The sequence below is a fragment of the Lepidochelys kempii genome, chromosome 2, assembly GCF_965140265.1.
Source record: "Lepidochelys kempii isolate rLepKem1 chromosome 2, rLepKem1.hap2, whole genome shotgun sequence".
NCBI classification, from domain to species: Eukaryota; Metazoa; Chordata; order Testudines; family Cheloniidae; genus Lepidochelys; species Lepidochelys kempii.
This window is the reverse complement of record NC_133257.1, coordinates 74,808,887-74,825,670: the sequence shown is the minus strand read 5'-3', so window position 1 is coordinate 74,825,670 and position 16,784 is coordinate 74,808,887. Positions and strand designations below refer to the sequence as shown.

The window sequence follows — 16,784 nt, the reverse complement described above, 5'->3', positions numbered from 1 at the left end:
AGGTGACGTAACCGAGAAGTGGGCAGCGTTATCTCCTGCAAATGTAAACAAACTTTTTGTCTGAGCGATTGACTGAACAAGAAGTCAGACTGAGTGGACTTGCAGGCTCTAAAATTTTACATTGTTTTATTTTTGAACGCAGTTTTTTGGTACATAATTCTGCTTTTGTAAGTTCAACTTTCATGATAGAGATTGCACTACAGTACTTCTATTAGATGAATTGAAAAATACTATTTCTTTTGTTTTTATACAGTGCAAATACTTGTAATCAAAAATAAATATAAAGTGAGCACTGTAATTGCTTGACAGCCCTAATATTTAGCCACCAATAAATCTATATAGATAGATTGAAATATTATCTTTATCTACCTAGTTGGCAGAGACACTAATATTGATTTGCTCCACAAAATAACATTTTTTGTTTAATCAAACACTTATCATGTAAATCTTTTAATTATTATTCCTAACTGGTTAATATTTTTCCTAACATTTTGTTCTGTTTTTTCAGAAGTACAAAAAGATTTAGCTGTGAATCTCCCACTAACAAAATTAAACTGCTAAATCCCTAAAGGCTGCTTTGAAAATTTACCCCTAAAAGGTAGTTGTAACAAGCTAAAATTATTTTCAGTGTGCCTTAATCTGTTGCCAAACTCTCAGAGCCAGATGGAGTTTGGCATCTGTTTACCATTTCTGTAAATAGATGTTTATCATATCTGTGCAAATGCTACGTTTGGTCCCCAACTAGCATTTAGCAACCTACGTTTGGTTTGGTTTGTTTGTAAAAAAAATTAAGAGCAAGGAGAAATATAAAAAGAAATATTAACTTTGTTTCAAAAATGAGTGCTCCAAGGTGGTTTCTCTGACATCTTCGAAGAGCAGTCACTCTTAAAAGTCAGGGCAGGTCAAGGATAATGCAGCTTGGAAATTGCAGCATAAATAGTTCCCTGGGACTAATCTTCTGTGCCACCCTCATGTTGCCTTCATTCCTTGGGGAGGCAGAGCCAATTTGTCAAGAGCTGATATATAGTATGAACTATGGATGGAATTTGATAATTGTACCTTTCAGACTACCTGAAGTGGCAGTACTCTGGAATAAGGAGCCCCACTTCACCGCATACTATTCCCACTGTACAAGGGGAATACACATGCGTGTTTTCATAAGGATTGGTACCAACAGTATATATTCCATTACAGGCTTCCCGCCAGCACCACAGGTTCCTCACATATAGTGCCATCTGCCAGCTCAATATTGCTCAGGTCCTTTAACCTCTTATAACCTATTTTTTCCCTTATGCTGTAGTAAACAGTCAACAGATGTAGGCTCCAAGTTGTTGTGAGGGATTAAATACAACTTTTTTTTTTGTTTTGTGCCAATTTTAATTCTGCCTGTAGAAAATAGTCTGATCGGGTTGTTGGGATTTCAGCTCAGCAAGCTTATGTAAGCATTCCCAAGTGTAAATCACACCTCAATAGGCCACCCATATTTTCAGGGTGGGGAGCATCAAAAATTTGTGGACAAAAGACAACTTATTAAGTAAACAATTTTATTAGGTTAAAATTCCAGAAGATTCTTCAGTCTGAAGGATGTTTTGCCTTTTGCTTTGAAGTATCCTGTGAGAATTGGATGGCTAAAGCAGTGCCTGGAAAATACTGGAGAGTCACATGATGGCTAAAAATAAGCACATCTATGACAGGGAAAATAACCAGGGCAGAATTAACTGTTTGTCCATGAATGTTTACAGAGAATGAAACAGCCATCTGAGGCCTCTTGTGCAAGGAGAACTGGTGTTCTTTATAATGCATTATGGAAAGAGAAATATGTGAGATATGTTTGCATAGGTTATGGCATCAGACAATGCTAGGTGTGCTGTAAATTAATTTTTTGATAAAAATATTTTTTCTTTTTTTATTCTTAGTGTACTAAAACTTAAATTTAGCTGTTAGTGACATGTTGACAAGCATGGAGACTTGAAATAGCAGGAATTACTCAAAGAATTAATTTCTGCCATCTTTTCTCTCTCCTCTTTCCTTCCCCATCAAACCCTGTTGCCACCGTTCCTGTAGGTCAGACACAACTATACAATCACATCTGTTTTCATTTCAATATATAGTTCTTTGACCCTTTCTCATGTTGTATTGTTGCAGAAGATGTAGAATGCTATGGAGGCATAGTCTGTACAGGAGATGCTGAGAGGGCATATTCAGAAGTTTTTGTTTGTTTTTACTTTAAAAACTTGGTGTTTGGAGTTCAGGAAAGGAGTTGGAATACCATTGGATGAAATGTTCCTTTCACAAAATCGATACAGTACTGACAGTGCAGGCTTTCCTGTTCCACCTTGATACATAGGAACCAGCTGTAAGAATGAGAAGGTAGTTTAGTTTCCATTTGTAATAAAAGAGGGCCAGCAAGGTTGCTCCAAGGTGACATGGACTACTGTTCTAGAAACTGGACTGAAAACCTAGAAAAATATGGCACTATCAAGATGCTATAAATTATAAACTGTACCTTTAACATTGGTCTTTCTCGCGTCTCTTACTCTTTTCTAATCTCCAGTATGTCAGTGTAGTTCTAATTGAGAAAATTTGTTAATCAACTGTCTTTCCCTCCGGGCAGTTTTTTTTTCAGACCTCCCTTTAGTGATGCACATTGCTATATTCTGGATATATAAACAAAAAAAAAATCCCACAGATATCGTTTACAAGACATAATGGCCAATTTAAAATGGCTCCTTTTGCTGCTACAAAGTGGTTGAACACATTTTACATAAACCATCGGGTGGTAATTAAGGCGAGTTGAAAATTTTCCATCAAAACTGTTTTCTGGTGGAAAATTGGATTTTCAGTTAAACTATTTTTTCATGACATTCAAAAATGTCAAATTTTCCTTGAAAAATCTAAACTAGAAAAGCTTATGGTTTATGATTGAATTTTTGGTTTTAGGATCAAAAGTCAAAATTTTCCACAGGGCAATAAACCATTTTCCAGCCAGCTCTAGTGGTAATATCTTTCTAAATGGCTTTCCCAATCATTTTCAAATTGTGGTCTACAGAGCCTCTTCCATCACAAGGAGGAAGTATGTATAATTGAACTCCATCAGCCATACCCCATCCCAGAAATCTTTAACTGTGCATATACTGGCTCACAAGTAGAGATTCCAGCACGTAGTCCTGTTAGGTTGCTGGACTCTGTTTACAAAGACTTTCTTTGTCAGCTGTATGGCAAACACAGTCAGTGTGGGGTTATCAAATTCAGCAGGCAAACTCAAACTGCAAAGAGGCCAAGAGCAGTGAGCGTTGAAGGCAAGGTGAAGAGATTTGTTACTAATGTAAAGTCCTACACCGATGGAGAGGAAATAAATAGCACCGCTAGCGTCAAGCACCTGAACCTATTGCATTAAAGCAAGTTTATTTGAACTTGTCTCTATAATAGTGTCCTACTACTTAATGTAACTGAGTGATCCAGCCACCACATGGAATGGGAGGTGCGGATTAGGGTTGGGAGAAAAAGTTCTCTAAAGCCTTCCTGTCTTAAGTTCTGAACAATTGTGAAAGTTTGAGAACCACATCTATATCCCATTACCGATCTGACTTTCACATGATCCAGAGGAGAAAAGATCCTTAGTCTCTGCTAAGTTACTGGAGTGTACAACCATGATAGTTCAGCATATTACTTATGTTAAGATTTACTACTTTGAACTGTAACATTTGTTTTAGACCAGCTGCCTCCATTCTTGCCTTCTACTTTGAATGCTCAGTTAAAGATTTTACTGGAAACAATATTTTTTTCCAACAAATCCCTCCATGATGCCTTGTAATTTACATTCCTGATGGATTCAACTGCTTCAACAACAGCAAAAAAACTGCCTGAAGTGGCAAGCAGAGCATATGTGCTCTTTGATTAATATCTAATGAAAGGAGTTGAAACTGCATTGCAAACACATATATGGGGTTTAATGTTTATTATGTTAGGTTCTAATTATACACATGCTGAAGTGGTTAATTATATATAGCTCTAGGCTTCTTACATGGTGTTCTATAATATAGAACAGAAGTGAGTTATTCAGAGAAATGGCCAACATTCAAGAGTCACATGCTGAGTCTCCTTTATGATACACTTTTAGGCAGAGTGGTCACACTTTGCCCAGCTAAAGCTGCTTTGGCAGCTTGCTGCGAGCATAGGAGCATACCTAATTTTGTCTAATATTAAGCAAATTGCAGCCACCCTTTTTTAATGCTAAGGTGGAAATCAGACTATCAATCCACATAGATAGTGCTCCAATTTGATCTAAGAGCTCTCCAGTGGACTATGTCTAGCGCAAAGGCTGCACTTTGGCCAACCTAAATAAAGGTTTCCAGATCTGAGAATAGCAGCGTGCACTAAAATGCTGCGCTGTAACTTTCCCTTGTGGATGCTGTGGAAGTGAATGATTCATGCCCACAGCATCCACATGGGAGAGAGACAGCACAACACTTTGATGCACAGTGCTATTCATACCCCTTCAGGCCAAACTGTGAGGCAGTGTAGATGTATCTTGAGTTATGCAAGCTCATTTCCTTTATGTATGGGGCAGATTTAAGAAACAAAATTTAAGATTTTAGCAATAGCTAAGAAGTTTGGTCTGAGGATGTCAGTGGGTGGAAAAGGGGCCCTAAACAATGCAGTAGGATTACAGTTCTTCTGAAGACTGAGGATAAGATTTTTGTCTTGGGTCACAAATGAAATGAGTTAAGTCTCTGATCCCATTCAGCAGGGGAGGGTGTCATCACTCCAACAAACCTGTCACACAGTTGAGCAGGCTCCTGCATGTCCACTGAGCTGTGAGGGGAAGCATGCATGAGCACTGATTCCCTTGTCTTTAAAACAAATGTGTGGGTGAGAGGGAGTCTCTCAGTAATGATTTAGTTAGTAGGGAAGCTGTTAATTCAAATAACCTTTTCTAAAGCTTAATCTTCCTCAAAGATTGTTTCTTCTCAGGAGCATGTCACCAGTGTAATTTCTTATTTTATCCCTTTTTAATGAATGTGACAGAAGAAATACTGCGGTTAATGTGAGTGAGTCCCAAATTCCACGCAAGCAGTGACCACGAATGATGTCACAGAGTGCAATGTTTTGGCGTGTCCCTTTGCACTGCATTCATGCAGTTGTCACATGAGCAGAACTTCATAGCATTTTCCACAAATATTGAACAAGTTACTAATTACTGACATAGCTTCAGAGATAATTTGACCTTGAGGCAGTCAGTAGTTGGGGTATTTTGTCTGTAGGACTACAATTAAATCCCAGAAGTCCTATTTAGACAGAATCCTGGACCCATTATTTTGAATACATCTACTCAGAGTATTAAGTGACCTGGCATTCTGATCCCACATTTTTGTAGTCAGCAATGAAAGGTTTGGGATTGTAGCAGTTTATACAAAATTTAAACATTTTTAATCTGCACATAAAAACTCCTGTTTAGCAAAAAGAAAAGAAAATAGAAGCTGTAGTGGGAAATTCTTCAGCATACTGAGACTGATAGTAATTAGGTTTTTAGGGCATCATAAATACACTGCTTGATAATTGTAATGTTTGTAATAGCTACTCTATCCAATTTATGTTACATTGTCAAGATAAAAATAATTCCTGTCTTTATTAACGGTATATTAAATTATCTTACACCGGTGGTGGTTGTATTGCCAGGTACAAACTAAAATGAACTGAGTGTTAATTCAGCCAGCTGTGATGCTGCTAACAATCTCAGTGACATGGTGTATTTAAAAACTGAGCTGTGAGCTAACGTAAAATCATAACACACTGTGTCAGTTTTGGACATCTAAAGTTAACCCTGTCTGATTGGGAGTTGAGGCTGCCTGATAGCATCCCAGCTGTTGATAATGAAATGCCTCATATACCAGTGATGATTGAAAGAAACTGCTTACATGACAGATATGTAGGGGTGTCATTTAATTGTTTTCATAAATCTTCTTTTTGAAAATACAGTTGAAACTGTCATGGACTGCTGCCTAGGCAGGGAGCTATAGTAGATATTGCTATTTATTTCCATAGCACGAGCAAAGTGCCTAGTACTTTTGCAGGTAATGAGATATCCCTGCTACCCAAAGAATAAAATTATAGTTAAAATGGACCACATGCTGACACAGACCAGGCTTGAGATTCGAGGCAATAAAAACTACATTAATTAACAAAGACATACACAGAGCATGTATCTTGTTAAGCTGTTTGGGGCAGGGACTGTCCTATTTGCTGCATATCTGTCCAGAGAATATGTAGTACAATGTGGGCCTGATACCTGATTGGTACCCTTGGATTCCATAATATACAAATAAATAATAATTCAGTCACATTGGCTGGAGTAAGTGCACAGACAAAAATTAATAATGAAAGTAAAATACTCTTTTTCTCAATAAAGAAATAAGAAGGAAGTCTGCTGCTATTCAGCTCTGAGGAGATATTATCCTATTTTCTGTGTACTGCATCTTTAAATGTAAGGACTTCGCTTGTCTGCTGGGAGAATGAAGAGAGGTGGGGAGAGTGTTGAGGGCAATTCAAGATGGAGGATCTTAGAGTTGAGAGACTGTGCTCAGTACCATGGGATTCTGGCTTGGAATCCTCATGCTAAAATAAATCATCCTGACTGGAAGAACATGTTGGCTATTTGTGTATGGAAAATATAGCACCTCTCCACAGGGAATTAATGGAGCTCTTCCAGATTTACAGTGGTGTAAATAAGTGCAGTATTTGCACTCCTAGTGTTAAATTATGCAGCTATTAAGTCTATCAAGGTTTCCCATTGTGAGTCCCAATTTCCAGGTACTTAGCTGATAAAAATGGTCTGGGCTGAAATATTGCATTTAATTGTAGTTCTAGATTGGAGCCGTTACACTTTAAATTTATAAAATTTTGTTTCTGTTGGAAATTCATTTCCCCGCAAGGGCTTTCCCTGAGGCCAAACAAAAAGAGTAAATGTGGAGGTAAAACTTACTTTGATGCAAAAAATTTTCAGTTAGAATTTGCTGGATGTCCTCTGTTGTTCAGATTTCATTTTCAGCTGTCTCTAGTTCATGCCATCTGGAACACTCAGATTATTTAGCTTTTTTTTAAAACAACAGTACTGAAAATGGATATCAGAACATCCTGTTTGGTTAGGGTCTGATCCTGAGGAGTAAGGAGCATACCTAACTCCTGCTGACTTTAGTGGGGTTTGAAGTGCTTAGTGTCACTCAGGATAAGGAATTAAAAAAGCCATAAACTTAATATTTTAAAGCATAGTCCTTTAATAACTCTTCTGCTTGTGAAAGATGCTGTATGAGAAGTGTTATCAAATGATCTCTAACCACAGGCAGGAGACAGTCTGAGCTTTCCCAGAATACCCCACCATAGTGCCTCAAATTGCAATTGACAGAGAACATCTAGAGGTGAGAGAGTAGGTAGATGACTGTGCCTGTTCAGTCCATGCTCTCTGCACATACTCAGTCCATGTGACCTTATGATTAGAAGTTTTATGAGATGGACTTAGGCTATATAACATCAAACGTTAACTTCTGGTCATATCAACATATTCTCTGTCCAGTGATTTATGTGTTTCACATCCCATACCTAGGGCCCTACCAAATTCACAGCCACGAAACACGTCATGGACCGTGAAATCTGGTCCCCTGATGAAAACTGATCTTTTGTGTGCTTTTACCCTACTATACAGATTTCACAGGGGAGATCAGTATTTCTCAAATTGGGGGTCCTGACCCAAAAGGGAGTTGCAGAGCGATCACAAGGTTATTTGAGGGGTGTTTCAGTATTTCCATGCTTACTTCTGGGCTGCCTTCAGAGCTGGGCTGCCGGAGAGCGACGGCTGCTGATTGAGGGCCCAGCTCTGCAGGCAGCAGCGCAGAAATGAGGGTAGCACTACCATACACGCCACCCTTACTTTTGCGCTGGTACTGGCAGCCACTCTGCTTTCAGAGCTGGCCTCCCAGCCAGCAGCTGCCTCTCTCCAGCTGCCCAGCTCTGAAGGCAGCGCCGCCGCCAGAAGCAGCAGCGCAGAAGGAAGGGTAGCAATGCCACAACCACCCCTACAATAACCTTGCAGAACGCCCACCAACACACACACGTGCACACACACACAAACACACACCCCTCCTTTTTTGGGGGGGGCCAGGACCCCTACAATTACAACACCATGACATTTCAGATTTAAATCACTGAAATAATGAAATTTATTATTTTAAAAGTCCTATGACCGTGAAATTGACCAAAATGGACCTTGAATTTGATAGGTCCCTAGCCAGACCCGATTACTAATTCCTAAAGTTATACCATCATTTTTTATGGTGGTCTTCTAATGGGATGAGTTTTTGCCATTGTAGGTTGCAGTTGGAGATAATAAGCCTTGGTCTTGATATGCAAAAAAGCATATTCAATTATCTTCCGGTAACAGCTATCTAATTGTGTGTGTGTTGCTTTTTCAGTGGGTGGCTTCTTCTGTTCATTGTATTCTGCTCTAAAATGTTGTAACCCAAGACGTTACTGGACAAAGTGTGTGCATATTGCACTGTCTTGTCACTTCTGCTGTCTCCTGTTCATCTGTAAATTCAATTCAGAAATGCCCTCTTGGGTTAAACATCCATGAACTTACTGCTTCCTATACATCAGACCATGTATCCACCTGATTTCTGTACTAGCACTATCTGTACATTACAGTGTACTATAGAAGTGAAAAAGGGACTAGTTTCTGGAACTCCTTCTTTCCAAGCTATTCAAATCTTTTCAAAACCTCTGTTCATTTCAACCTGTGACTCTAAATCATACTTGCCTTGCCTGTCTTCGCCCCAGTGATGCATCTTCACATGCTGCATTTCTGTCCTCTGATTGACTAGTCTGCAAGGATACACATTGTACTTGTTTTCGAAACTTAGAAACTTCATCTTTCTTTTCTGTTACTTTTTCTCTTTATGTTTTTAAGTTTTATGAGTCACTGCACCAAGTTTCATGAAGCAGTGCTTGTTAATAAGGGGGTCAACTTCCCTGCAAAGGGTCTAATATATTTCCAGGGAAAATGAAGAAGATTTTTTCCCCTTTGCCTAATCCTTTCTGTAAGAAATATGCTCTGTGTGTGCATTTGAAGACAGACACAAGAGGTAGAGCTCCAGGTTCCATGAAGGTTGCCTTTACTAGCAGCTTTACAGTAATCTGGTCAATCTGAGCTAGTTGTATGCACTGTGATTATGACTGGTCCCATCTGGCTATGTTGCCTTCCTGATCTTCAAGAAGTTTTTGCTGAACTCTTAGTGGAAACAAGCCAGGAAGGAAAAGAAACAGGCTGTCCTTGCCCTAGCTTTTAAAATATGCACCCTTGTTCCCACTTTAAAAAGCTTACCATGTATCTGAGGGGATTATTTATCTGGTCCTTATGAAGGAGTAAGATTTAGAAACTCTGATGAAAGAATTCCTAGTCTACGTATAAAGAACTGGAGTACTTGTGGCACCTTAGAGACTAACCAATTTATTTGAGCATAAGCTTTCGTGAGCTACAGCTCACTTCATCGGATGCATACTGTGGAAAGTGTAGAAGATCTTTTTATACACACAAAGCATGAAAAAATACCTCCCCCCACCCCACTCTCCTGCTGGTAATAGCTTTCTAAAGTGACCACTCTCCTTACAATGTGCATGATAATCAAGGTGGGCCATTTCCAGCACAAATCCAGGGTTTAACAAGAACGTCTGGGGGGGAGGGGGTAGGAAAAAACAAGGGGAAATAGGTTACCTTGCATAATGACTTAGCCACTCCCAGTCTCTATTCAAGCCTAAGTTAATTGTATCCAATTTGCAAATGAATTCCAATTCAACAGTTTCTCGCTGGAGTCTGGATTTGAAGTTTTTTTGTTGTAATATCGCAATTTTCATGTCTGTAATCCCGTGACCAGAGAGATGGAAGTGTTCTCCTACTGGTTTATGAATGTTGTAATTCCTGATATCTGATTTGTGTCCATTTATTCTTTTACGTAGAGACTGTCCAGTTTGACAGTATGTACATGGCAGAGGGGCATTGCTGGCACATGATGGCATATATCACATTGGTAGAAAATGTGCGGGTGAACGAGCCTCTGATAGTGTGGCTGATGTTATTAGGCCCTGTGATGGTGTCCCCTGAATAGATATGTGGGCACAGTTGGCAACGGGCTTTGTTGCAAGGATAGGTTCCTGGGTTAGTGGTTCTGTTGTGTGGTATGTGGTTGCTGGTGAGTATTTGCTTCAGGTTGGGGGGCTGTCTGTAGGCAAGGACTGGCCTGTCTCCCAAGATTTGTGAGAGCGTTGGGTCATCCTTCAGGATAGGTTGTAGATCCTTAATAATGCGTTGGAGGGGTTTTAGTTGGGGGCTGAAGGTGACGGCTAGTGGCGTTCTGTTATTTTCTTTGTTGGGCCTGTCCTGTAGTAGGTGACTTCTGGGAACTCTTCTGGCTCTATCAATCTGTTTCTTCACTTCCGCAGGTAGGTACTGTAGTTGTAAGAATGCTTGATAGAGATCTTGTAGGCGTTTGTCTCTGTCTGAGGGGTTGGAGCAAATGCGGTTGTATCGCAGAGCTTGGCTGCAGACGATGGATCGTGTGGTGTGGTCAGGGTGAAAGCTGGAGGCATGTAGGTAGGAATAGCGGTCAGTAGGTTTCGGGTATAGGGTGGTGTTTATGTGACCATCGTTTATGAGCACTGTAGTGTCCAGGAAGTGGATCTCTTGTGTGGACTGGACCAGGCTGAGGTTGATGGTGGGATGGAAATTGTTGAAATCATGGTGGAATTCCTCAAGGGCTTCTTTTCCATGGGTCCAGATGATGAAGATGTCATCAATATAGCGCAAGTAGAGTAGGGGCATTAGGGGAAGAGAGCTGAGGAAGTGTTGTTCTAAGTCAGCCATAAAAATGTTGGCATACTGTGGGGCCATGCGGGTACCCATAGCAGTGCCGCTGATCTGAAGGTATACATTGTCCCCAAATGTAAAATAGTTATGGGTAAGGACAAAGTCACAAAGTTCAGCCACCAGGTTAGCTGTGACATTATCGGGGATAGTGTTCTTGACGGCTTGTAGTCCATCTTTGTGTGGAATGTTGGTGTAGAGGGCTTCTACATCCATAGTGGCCAGGATGGTGTTATCAGGAAGATCACCAATGGATCGTAGTTTCCTCAGGAAGTCAGTGGTGTCTCGAAGGTAGCTGGGAGTGCTGGTAGCGTAGGGCCTGAGGAGGGAGTCTACATAGCCAGACAATCCTGCTGTCAGGGTGCCAATGCCTGAGATGATGGGGCGCCCAGGATTTCCAGGTTTATGGATCTTGGGTAGTAGATAGAATATCCCAGGTCGGGGTTCTAGGGGTGTGTCTGTGCGGATTTGATCTTGTGCTTTTTCAGGGAGTTTCTTGAGCAAATGCTGTAGTTTCTTTTGGTAACTCTCAGTGGGATCAGAGGGTAATGGCTTGTAGAAAGTGGTGTTGGAGAGCTGCCTAGGAGCCTCTTGTTCATATTCCGACCTATTCATAATGACAACAGCACCTCCTTTGTCAGCCTTTTTGATTATGATGTCAGAGTTGTTTCTGAGGCTGTGGATGGCATTGTGTTCCGCACGGCTGAGGTTATGGGGCAAGTGATGCTGCTTTTCCACAATTTCAGCCCATGCACGTCGGCGGAAGCACTCTATGTAGAAGTCCAGTCTGCTGTTTCGACCTTCAGGAGGAGTCCACCTAGAATCCTTCTTTTTGTAGTGTTGGTAGGGAGGTCTCTGTGGATTAGTATGTTGTTCAGAGGTACGTTGGAAATATTCCTTGAGTCGGAGATGTCGAAAATAGGATTCTAGGTCACCACGGAACTGTATCATGTTCGTGGGGGTGGAGGGGCAGAAGGAGAGGCCCCGAGATAGGACAGCTGCTTCTGCTGGGCTGAGAGTATAGTTGGATAGGTTAACAATATTGCTGGGTGGGTTGAGGGAACCATTGCTGTGGCCCCTTGTAGCATATAGTAGTTTAGAAAGTTTAGTGTCCTTTTTCTTTTGTAGAGAAGCAAAGTGTGTGTTGTAAATGGCTTGTCTAGTTTTAGTAAAGTCCAGCCACGAGGAAGTTTGTGTGGAAAGTTGTTTTTTTATGAGAGTATCCATTTTTGAGAGCTCATTCTTAATCTTTCCCTGTTTGCTGTAGAGGATGTTGATCAGGTGATTCCGCAGTTTCTTTGAGAGAATGTGGCACAAGCTGTCAGCATAGTCTGTGTGGTATGTAGATTGTAATGGATTTTTTACTTTCAGTCCTTTTGGTACAATGTCCATCTGTTTGCATTTGGAAAGGAAGATGATGTCTGTCTGTATCTGTACAAGTTTTTTCATGCAGTTGATAGATTTCCACTCCATACGGCTAAATGCAGTGCCTTGCATAATGACAGGTTTCAGTCACCTACTACAGGACAGGCCTAACAAAGAAAATAACAGAACGCCATTAGCCGTCACCTTCAGCCCCCAACTAAAACCCCTCCAACACATTATTAAGGATCTACAACCTATCCTGAAGGATGACCCAACGCTCTCACAAATCTTGGGAGACAGGCCAGTCCTTGCCTACAGACAGCCCCCCAACCTGAAGCAAATACTCACCAGCAACCACATACCACACAACAGAACCACTAACCCAGGAACCTATCCTTGCAACAAAGCCCATTGCCAACTGTGCCCACATATCTATTCAGGGGACACCATCACAGGGCCTAATAACATCAGCCACACTATCAGAGGCTTGTTCACCTGCACATCCACCAATGTGATATATGCCATCATGTGCCAGCAATGCCCCTCTGCCATGTATATTGGTCAAACTGGACAGTCTCTACATAAAAGAATAAATGGACACAAATCAGATATCAAGAATTATAACATTCATAAACCAGTCAGAGAACACTTCAATCTCTGGTCACGCGATTACAGACATGAAAGTTGCGATATTACAACAAAAAAACTTCAAATCCAGACTCCAGTGAGAAACTGTTGAATTGGAATTCATTTGCAAATTGGATACAATAACTTAGGCTTGAATAGAGACTGGGAGTGGCTAAGTCATTATGCAAGGTAACCTATTTCCCCTTGTTTTTTCCTACCCCCTCCCCCCCCCCCTCGGAGTTCTTGTTAAACCCTGGATTTGTGCTGGAAATGGCCCACCTTGATTATCATACACATTGTAAGGAGAGTGATCACTTTAGATAAGCTATTACCAGCAGGAGAGTGGGGTGGGGGGGAGGTATTTTTTCATGCTTTGTGTGTATAAAAAGATCTTCTACACTTTCCACAGTATGCATCCGATGAAGTGAGCTGTAGCTCACGAAAGCTTATGCTCAAATAAATTGGTTAGTCTCTAAGGTGCCACAAGTACTCCTTTTCTTTTTGCGAATACAGACTAACACGGCTGTTACTCTGAAACTAGTCTACGTATGTAAAGTATATGGTGGTGATGTGTATATAAATGCTATTGTACGAAAAATGAAGCTTATTGTCACATGGGATGCATGGATCACTTAAATGTCAGAGTAAGATTCTGGGATCCTAACAAAAGATTTGTTTTAATGAGTTGTAGTTTCAGTTGTATTTAAAGTATTGATCAGGCCCTTGGGGAAAATGTTAGTGAAGATTATACACAAAGATCTGCTGGTCTCTGACAAAGGAAAAAATGGCAACTACAGATCTTACTCTATTGTCAGAGTACTTTACCAAAAAGACTTACTGTTTTGTTTGTGTAAGAGCAGTAGGGCACTGTTAGTGTGTATTGGTTCATGTTAGCCTCATGAAGCAAATTTTATTGCTCAAGAAAAGAGCTGGATTGATGACATCTGTAGATACTAAGTGCTCTTTCAAAAAAATAAGTAATTTTAGGCATACGAACAGTGTAAATTTCATCTTTACCAACTCTGTATACCGTACCCGAACTCTGTTATCAAGGGGTGATGTGGTCCATGTATGTAACTTGTAACTTCAGGATGGAAGATGCTATATTTTGGCCAGACTGGAGTTTTAACTTTCTGTTGGCAAGGTACCTTTCAGATATATCAATAATTTTATTTGTAACAAATATGAAAAAGTATGGTGGAATTTTAGCCAAAATGGTGCCCACTAAAAGCAGATGAAATGTGTAATTGTTCATACTCTCAGGGCTGTCACTAGAGAATATAAAGTGATGAGAAAAGACAACTCTTTGTACAGTAGCCAGTGTAGTCTGTGACTAAATCACAAGAACCTAACAAGCTTGACTGAATCACCGATCGTTGCAATTCCTCCCAATCAGCTTTTGAGTTTCTTGACCGAGAAGCCTGAGGACATCTTGCGGGGGGTGGGGGGTTTGAGTGTATGTGATGGGAGGGGGAGTCTTGCTACATCAAAGCTAATTTGTGGATTGAGTTCCTTAGGCTTTTACTCTTTACTCTGTTCCTTAAAGGAAAATGGGCAATCTAACAAGCCTAACTTTTCCTCCTCAAGCCTTAAGTATAATTAAGGTTGGCAGAGAGGTCTAGGGAGTTCATTTCTGTGCTTTTTAATTCTGCTCAGTCATTTTTGTTTAAAAACTGGTAACCTTATGCCACATTGAGACCATAAAGTGGGTGGTCTCTTCTGAAGAATAATTGGAGTGGGACATCCTGTGCTTTGGGAGTGGATGCTGCTAATTACAGTACGTGAAGCTTGGACATCTTCTTCCACGAATGATAAACTCAGAGCCCAGTTGGGACTTTAGTAATCACTCAAACCCTAAAGAAGAGAGGGGAGAAGGGAACGGAGAAGGGAAGGGCATCATATCAGTTGTCAGCCTTAGGGTGCGTAGAAAGATGGCATTAGCACTGCATTTTCCTGTGTCTATACTTAAGCATTTGTGCATGCTTGATGCTTGTGAAAATAGAGTACCTATCGGTGCTTGGTGTGGGTGGTGTTTTCTGTGGGCAAAAGTGTTGCTGTACATTTGGGTACGTTATCGGCTTTGCTTTTCACATGAAGTACCAAAAACCTCCTAAGCTGATCAGAAACGTTATCTTTTGGCCACTGCCGCAATCAAGTGCTCACTGATGGATTTAATTCAGTTTGCATCTGCTGAATTTCAGTGTGATTGTACAAGTAATAGTGTTAGTTTCTTCTCCATTTTAAAGCATAGAAGCAGATAGACTTACAAATAAAATCACCACAAATTAAATCAACTTGCCTTTCTCCAGTAAATTTTTAAAATCAATAAATATTAACTGTTAAGCTAAATGATTTAGTTGTTGCCAGTGTCATCTTTAAAACTGTAAAGTAGTAGTAATTAAAGAAATTATGTTATTTATTCACCTTTCTTTGCGTATCAGTGAGGTATTTTGTCCTTTTAAACTGAAAGAAGCATTCTTGTTATGGTATTTACTTTCCTTTTCAATATTTTGCATCTTTCTACTTAAAACCGGGAAGTAACAGCACTAATGGTCATATACAAATTAAATACCTTTTTTCTGTATCTGGAAGGGGTAAAAATTCAAATTATTGGGAGTATAATACTTACACTGGGCATAAATACTTAAATCTGATCTTTAAAAGAGTGTTCTCAAATCAATTTTATTCTTGTGCTTTTAGGTGCTGCTAAATCCAGTCCAGTTTCTAAACCAGGGTCCACACCTTCTCGTCCATCGTCAGCAAAAAAAGCCACACCAAGCAGCTCAGCATCCAAATCAGATAAAGATTTGGAAACACAAGTCATACAACTCAGTGAACAGGTAACTTTGCTTCAACCGCAGAATTAGTTATCAGTAGGGCCCTACCAAATTCATGGTCCGTTTTGGTCAATTTCATGGACACAGGTTTTAAAAAATCGTGAATTTCAGTTATTTAAATCTGAAATGTCAAGGTGCTGTAACTGTAGGGGTCCTGAACCATAAAGGAGTTGTGGAGGGTGGGGGTCCGCAGGGTTATTGTGTGGGGGGGTGGCGGTACTACTACCCTTACTTCTGTGCTGCTGTTGGCAGTGACTCTGCCTTCAGAGCTGGGCAGCTGGAGAGTGGCGGCTGCTGTCTATGGATCCCAGCTCTGAAGGCAGAGCTGTCGTCAGCAGCAGCGCAGAAGTAAGGATGGCAATACCATACCATGCCACCCTTACTTCTGTGCTGCTGCCTGCAGAGCTGGGCCCTCAGTCAGCAGCCGCCACTCTCTGGGCACCCAGCTCTGAAGGCAGCAGCGCAGAAGTAAGGGTGGCATGGTATGGTATTGCCATCCTTACTTCTGCGCTGCTGCTGGCAGGGCGCCGCCTTTAGAGCTGGGAGCCCGGCTAGCAGCCGCTGCTCTCCAGCCACCGAGTTCTGAAGGCAGCGCAAGCGCAAGTGTGGGAATACCGTGATCCCCTTAAAATAGCCTTGTGACTTACCCTGCAACTCCCCACTTTGAGAAATGCTGGTCTCCCCTGTGAAATCTGTATAGTATAGGGTAAAAGCACATAAAAGACCAGATTTCATGGGGAGAAACCCAGTTTCACAGTTCATGACGTGTTTTTTGTGGCCGTGAATTTGTTAGGACCCTCATTATCAGAAGCACTAGGAAAGATACGAAAAGTCATGAAAACGAAGATGACTGTTAACTGATAGTAAAAGTACTGAGACAGAGCAAAACATTGAACAACTGAAAAATTAACTTTCGATTCCAGTCTGGATTATATTCACTTCACAGTGGTGAAGGATCTAACAAATGGAATAGTTCAGCTATGAACACAAAAGTGATGTTATTAAAAAAATGCTGCTCTAGCAGTTGGCTACAGGATGGCCAATGT

The 16,784-nt window shown here is 40.8% G+C and overlaps 1 protein-coding gene across 4 annotated transcripts in view; it reads left to right on the top strand.

Moving 5' to 3' along the window:
* Positions 1-16,784, top strand: part of MAPRE2 (microtubule associated protein RP/EB family member 2) — a 170,318-nt gene that overhangs the window by 137,653 nt on the left and 15,881 nt on the right. For all 4 annotated transcript variants that reach the window (XM_073331254.1, XM_073331255.1, XM_073331253.1 and 1 more), the window contains one exon: positions 15,602-15,741. In XM_073331254.1, the coding sequence (XP_073187355.1) occupies positions 15,602-15,741 (140 nt within the window). The remainder of the gene's footprint in view (positions 1-15,601; positions 15,742-16,784) is intronic.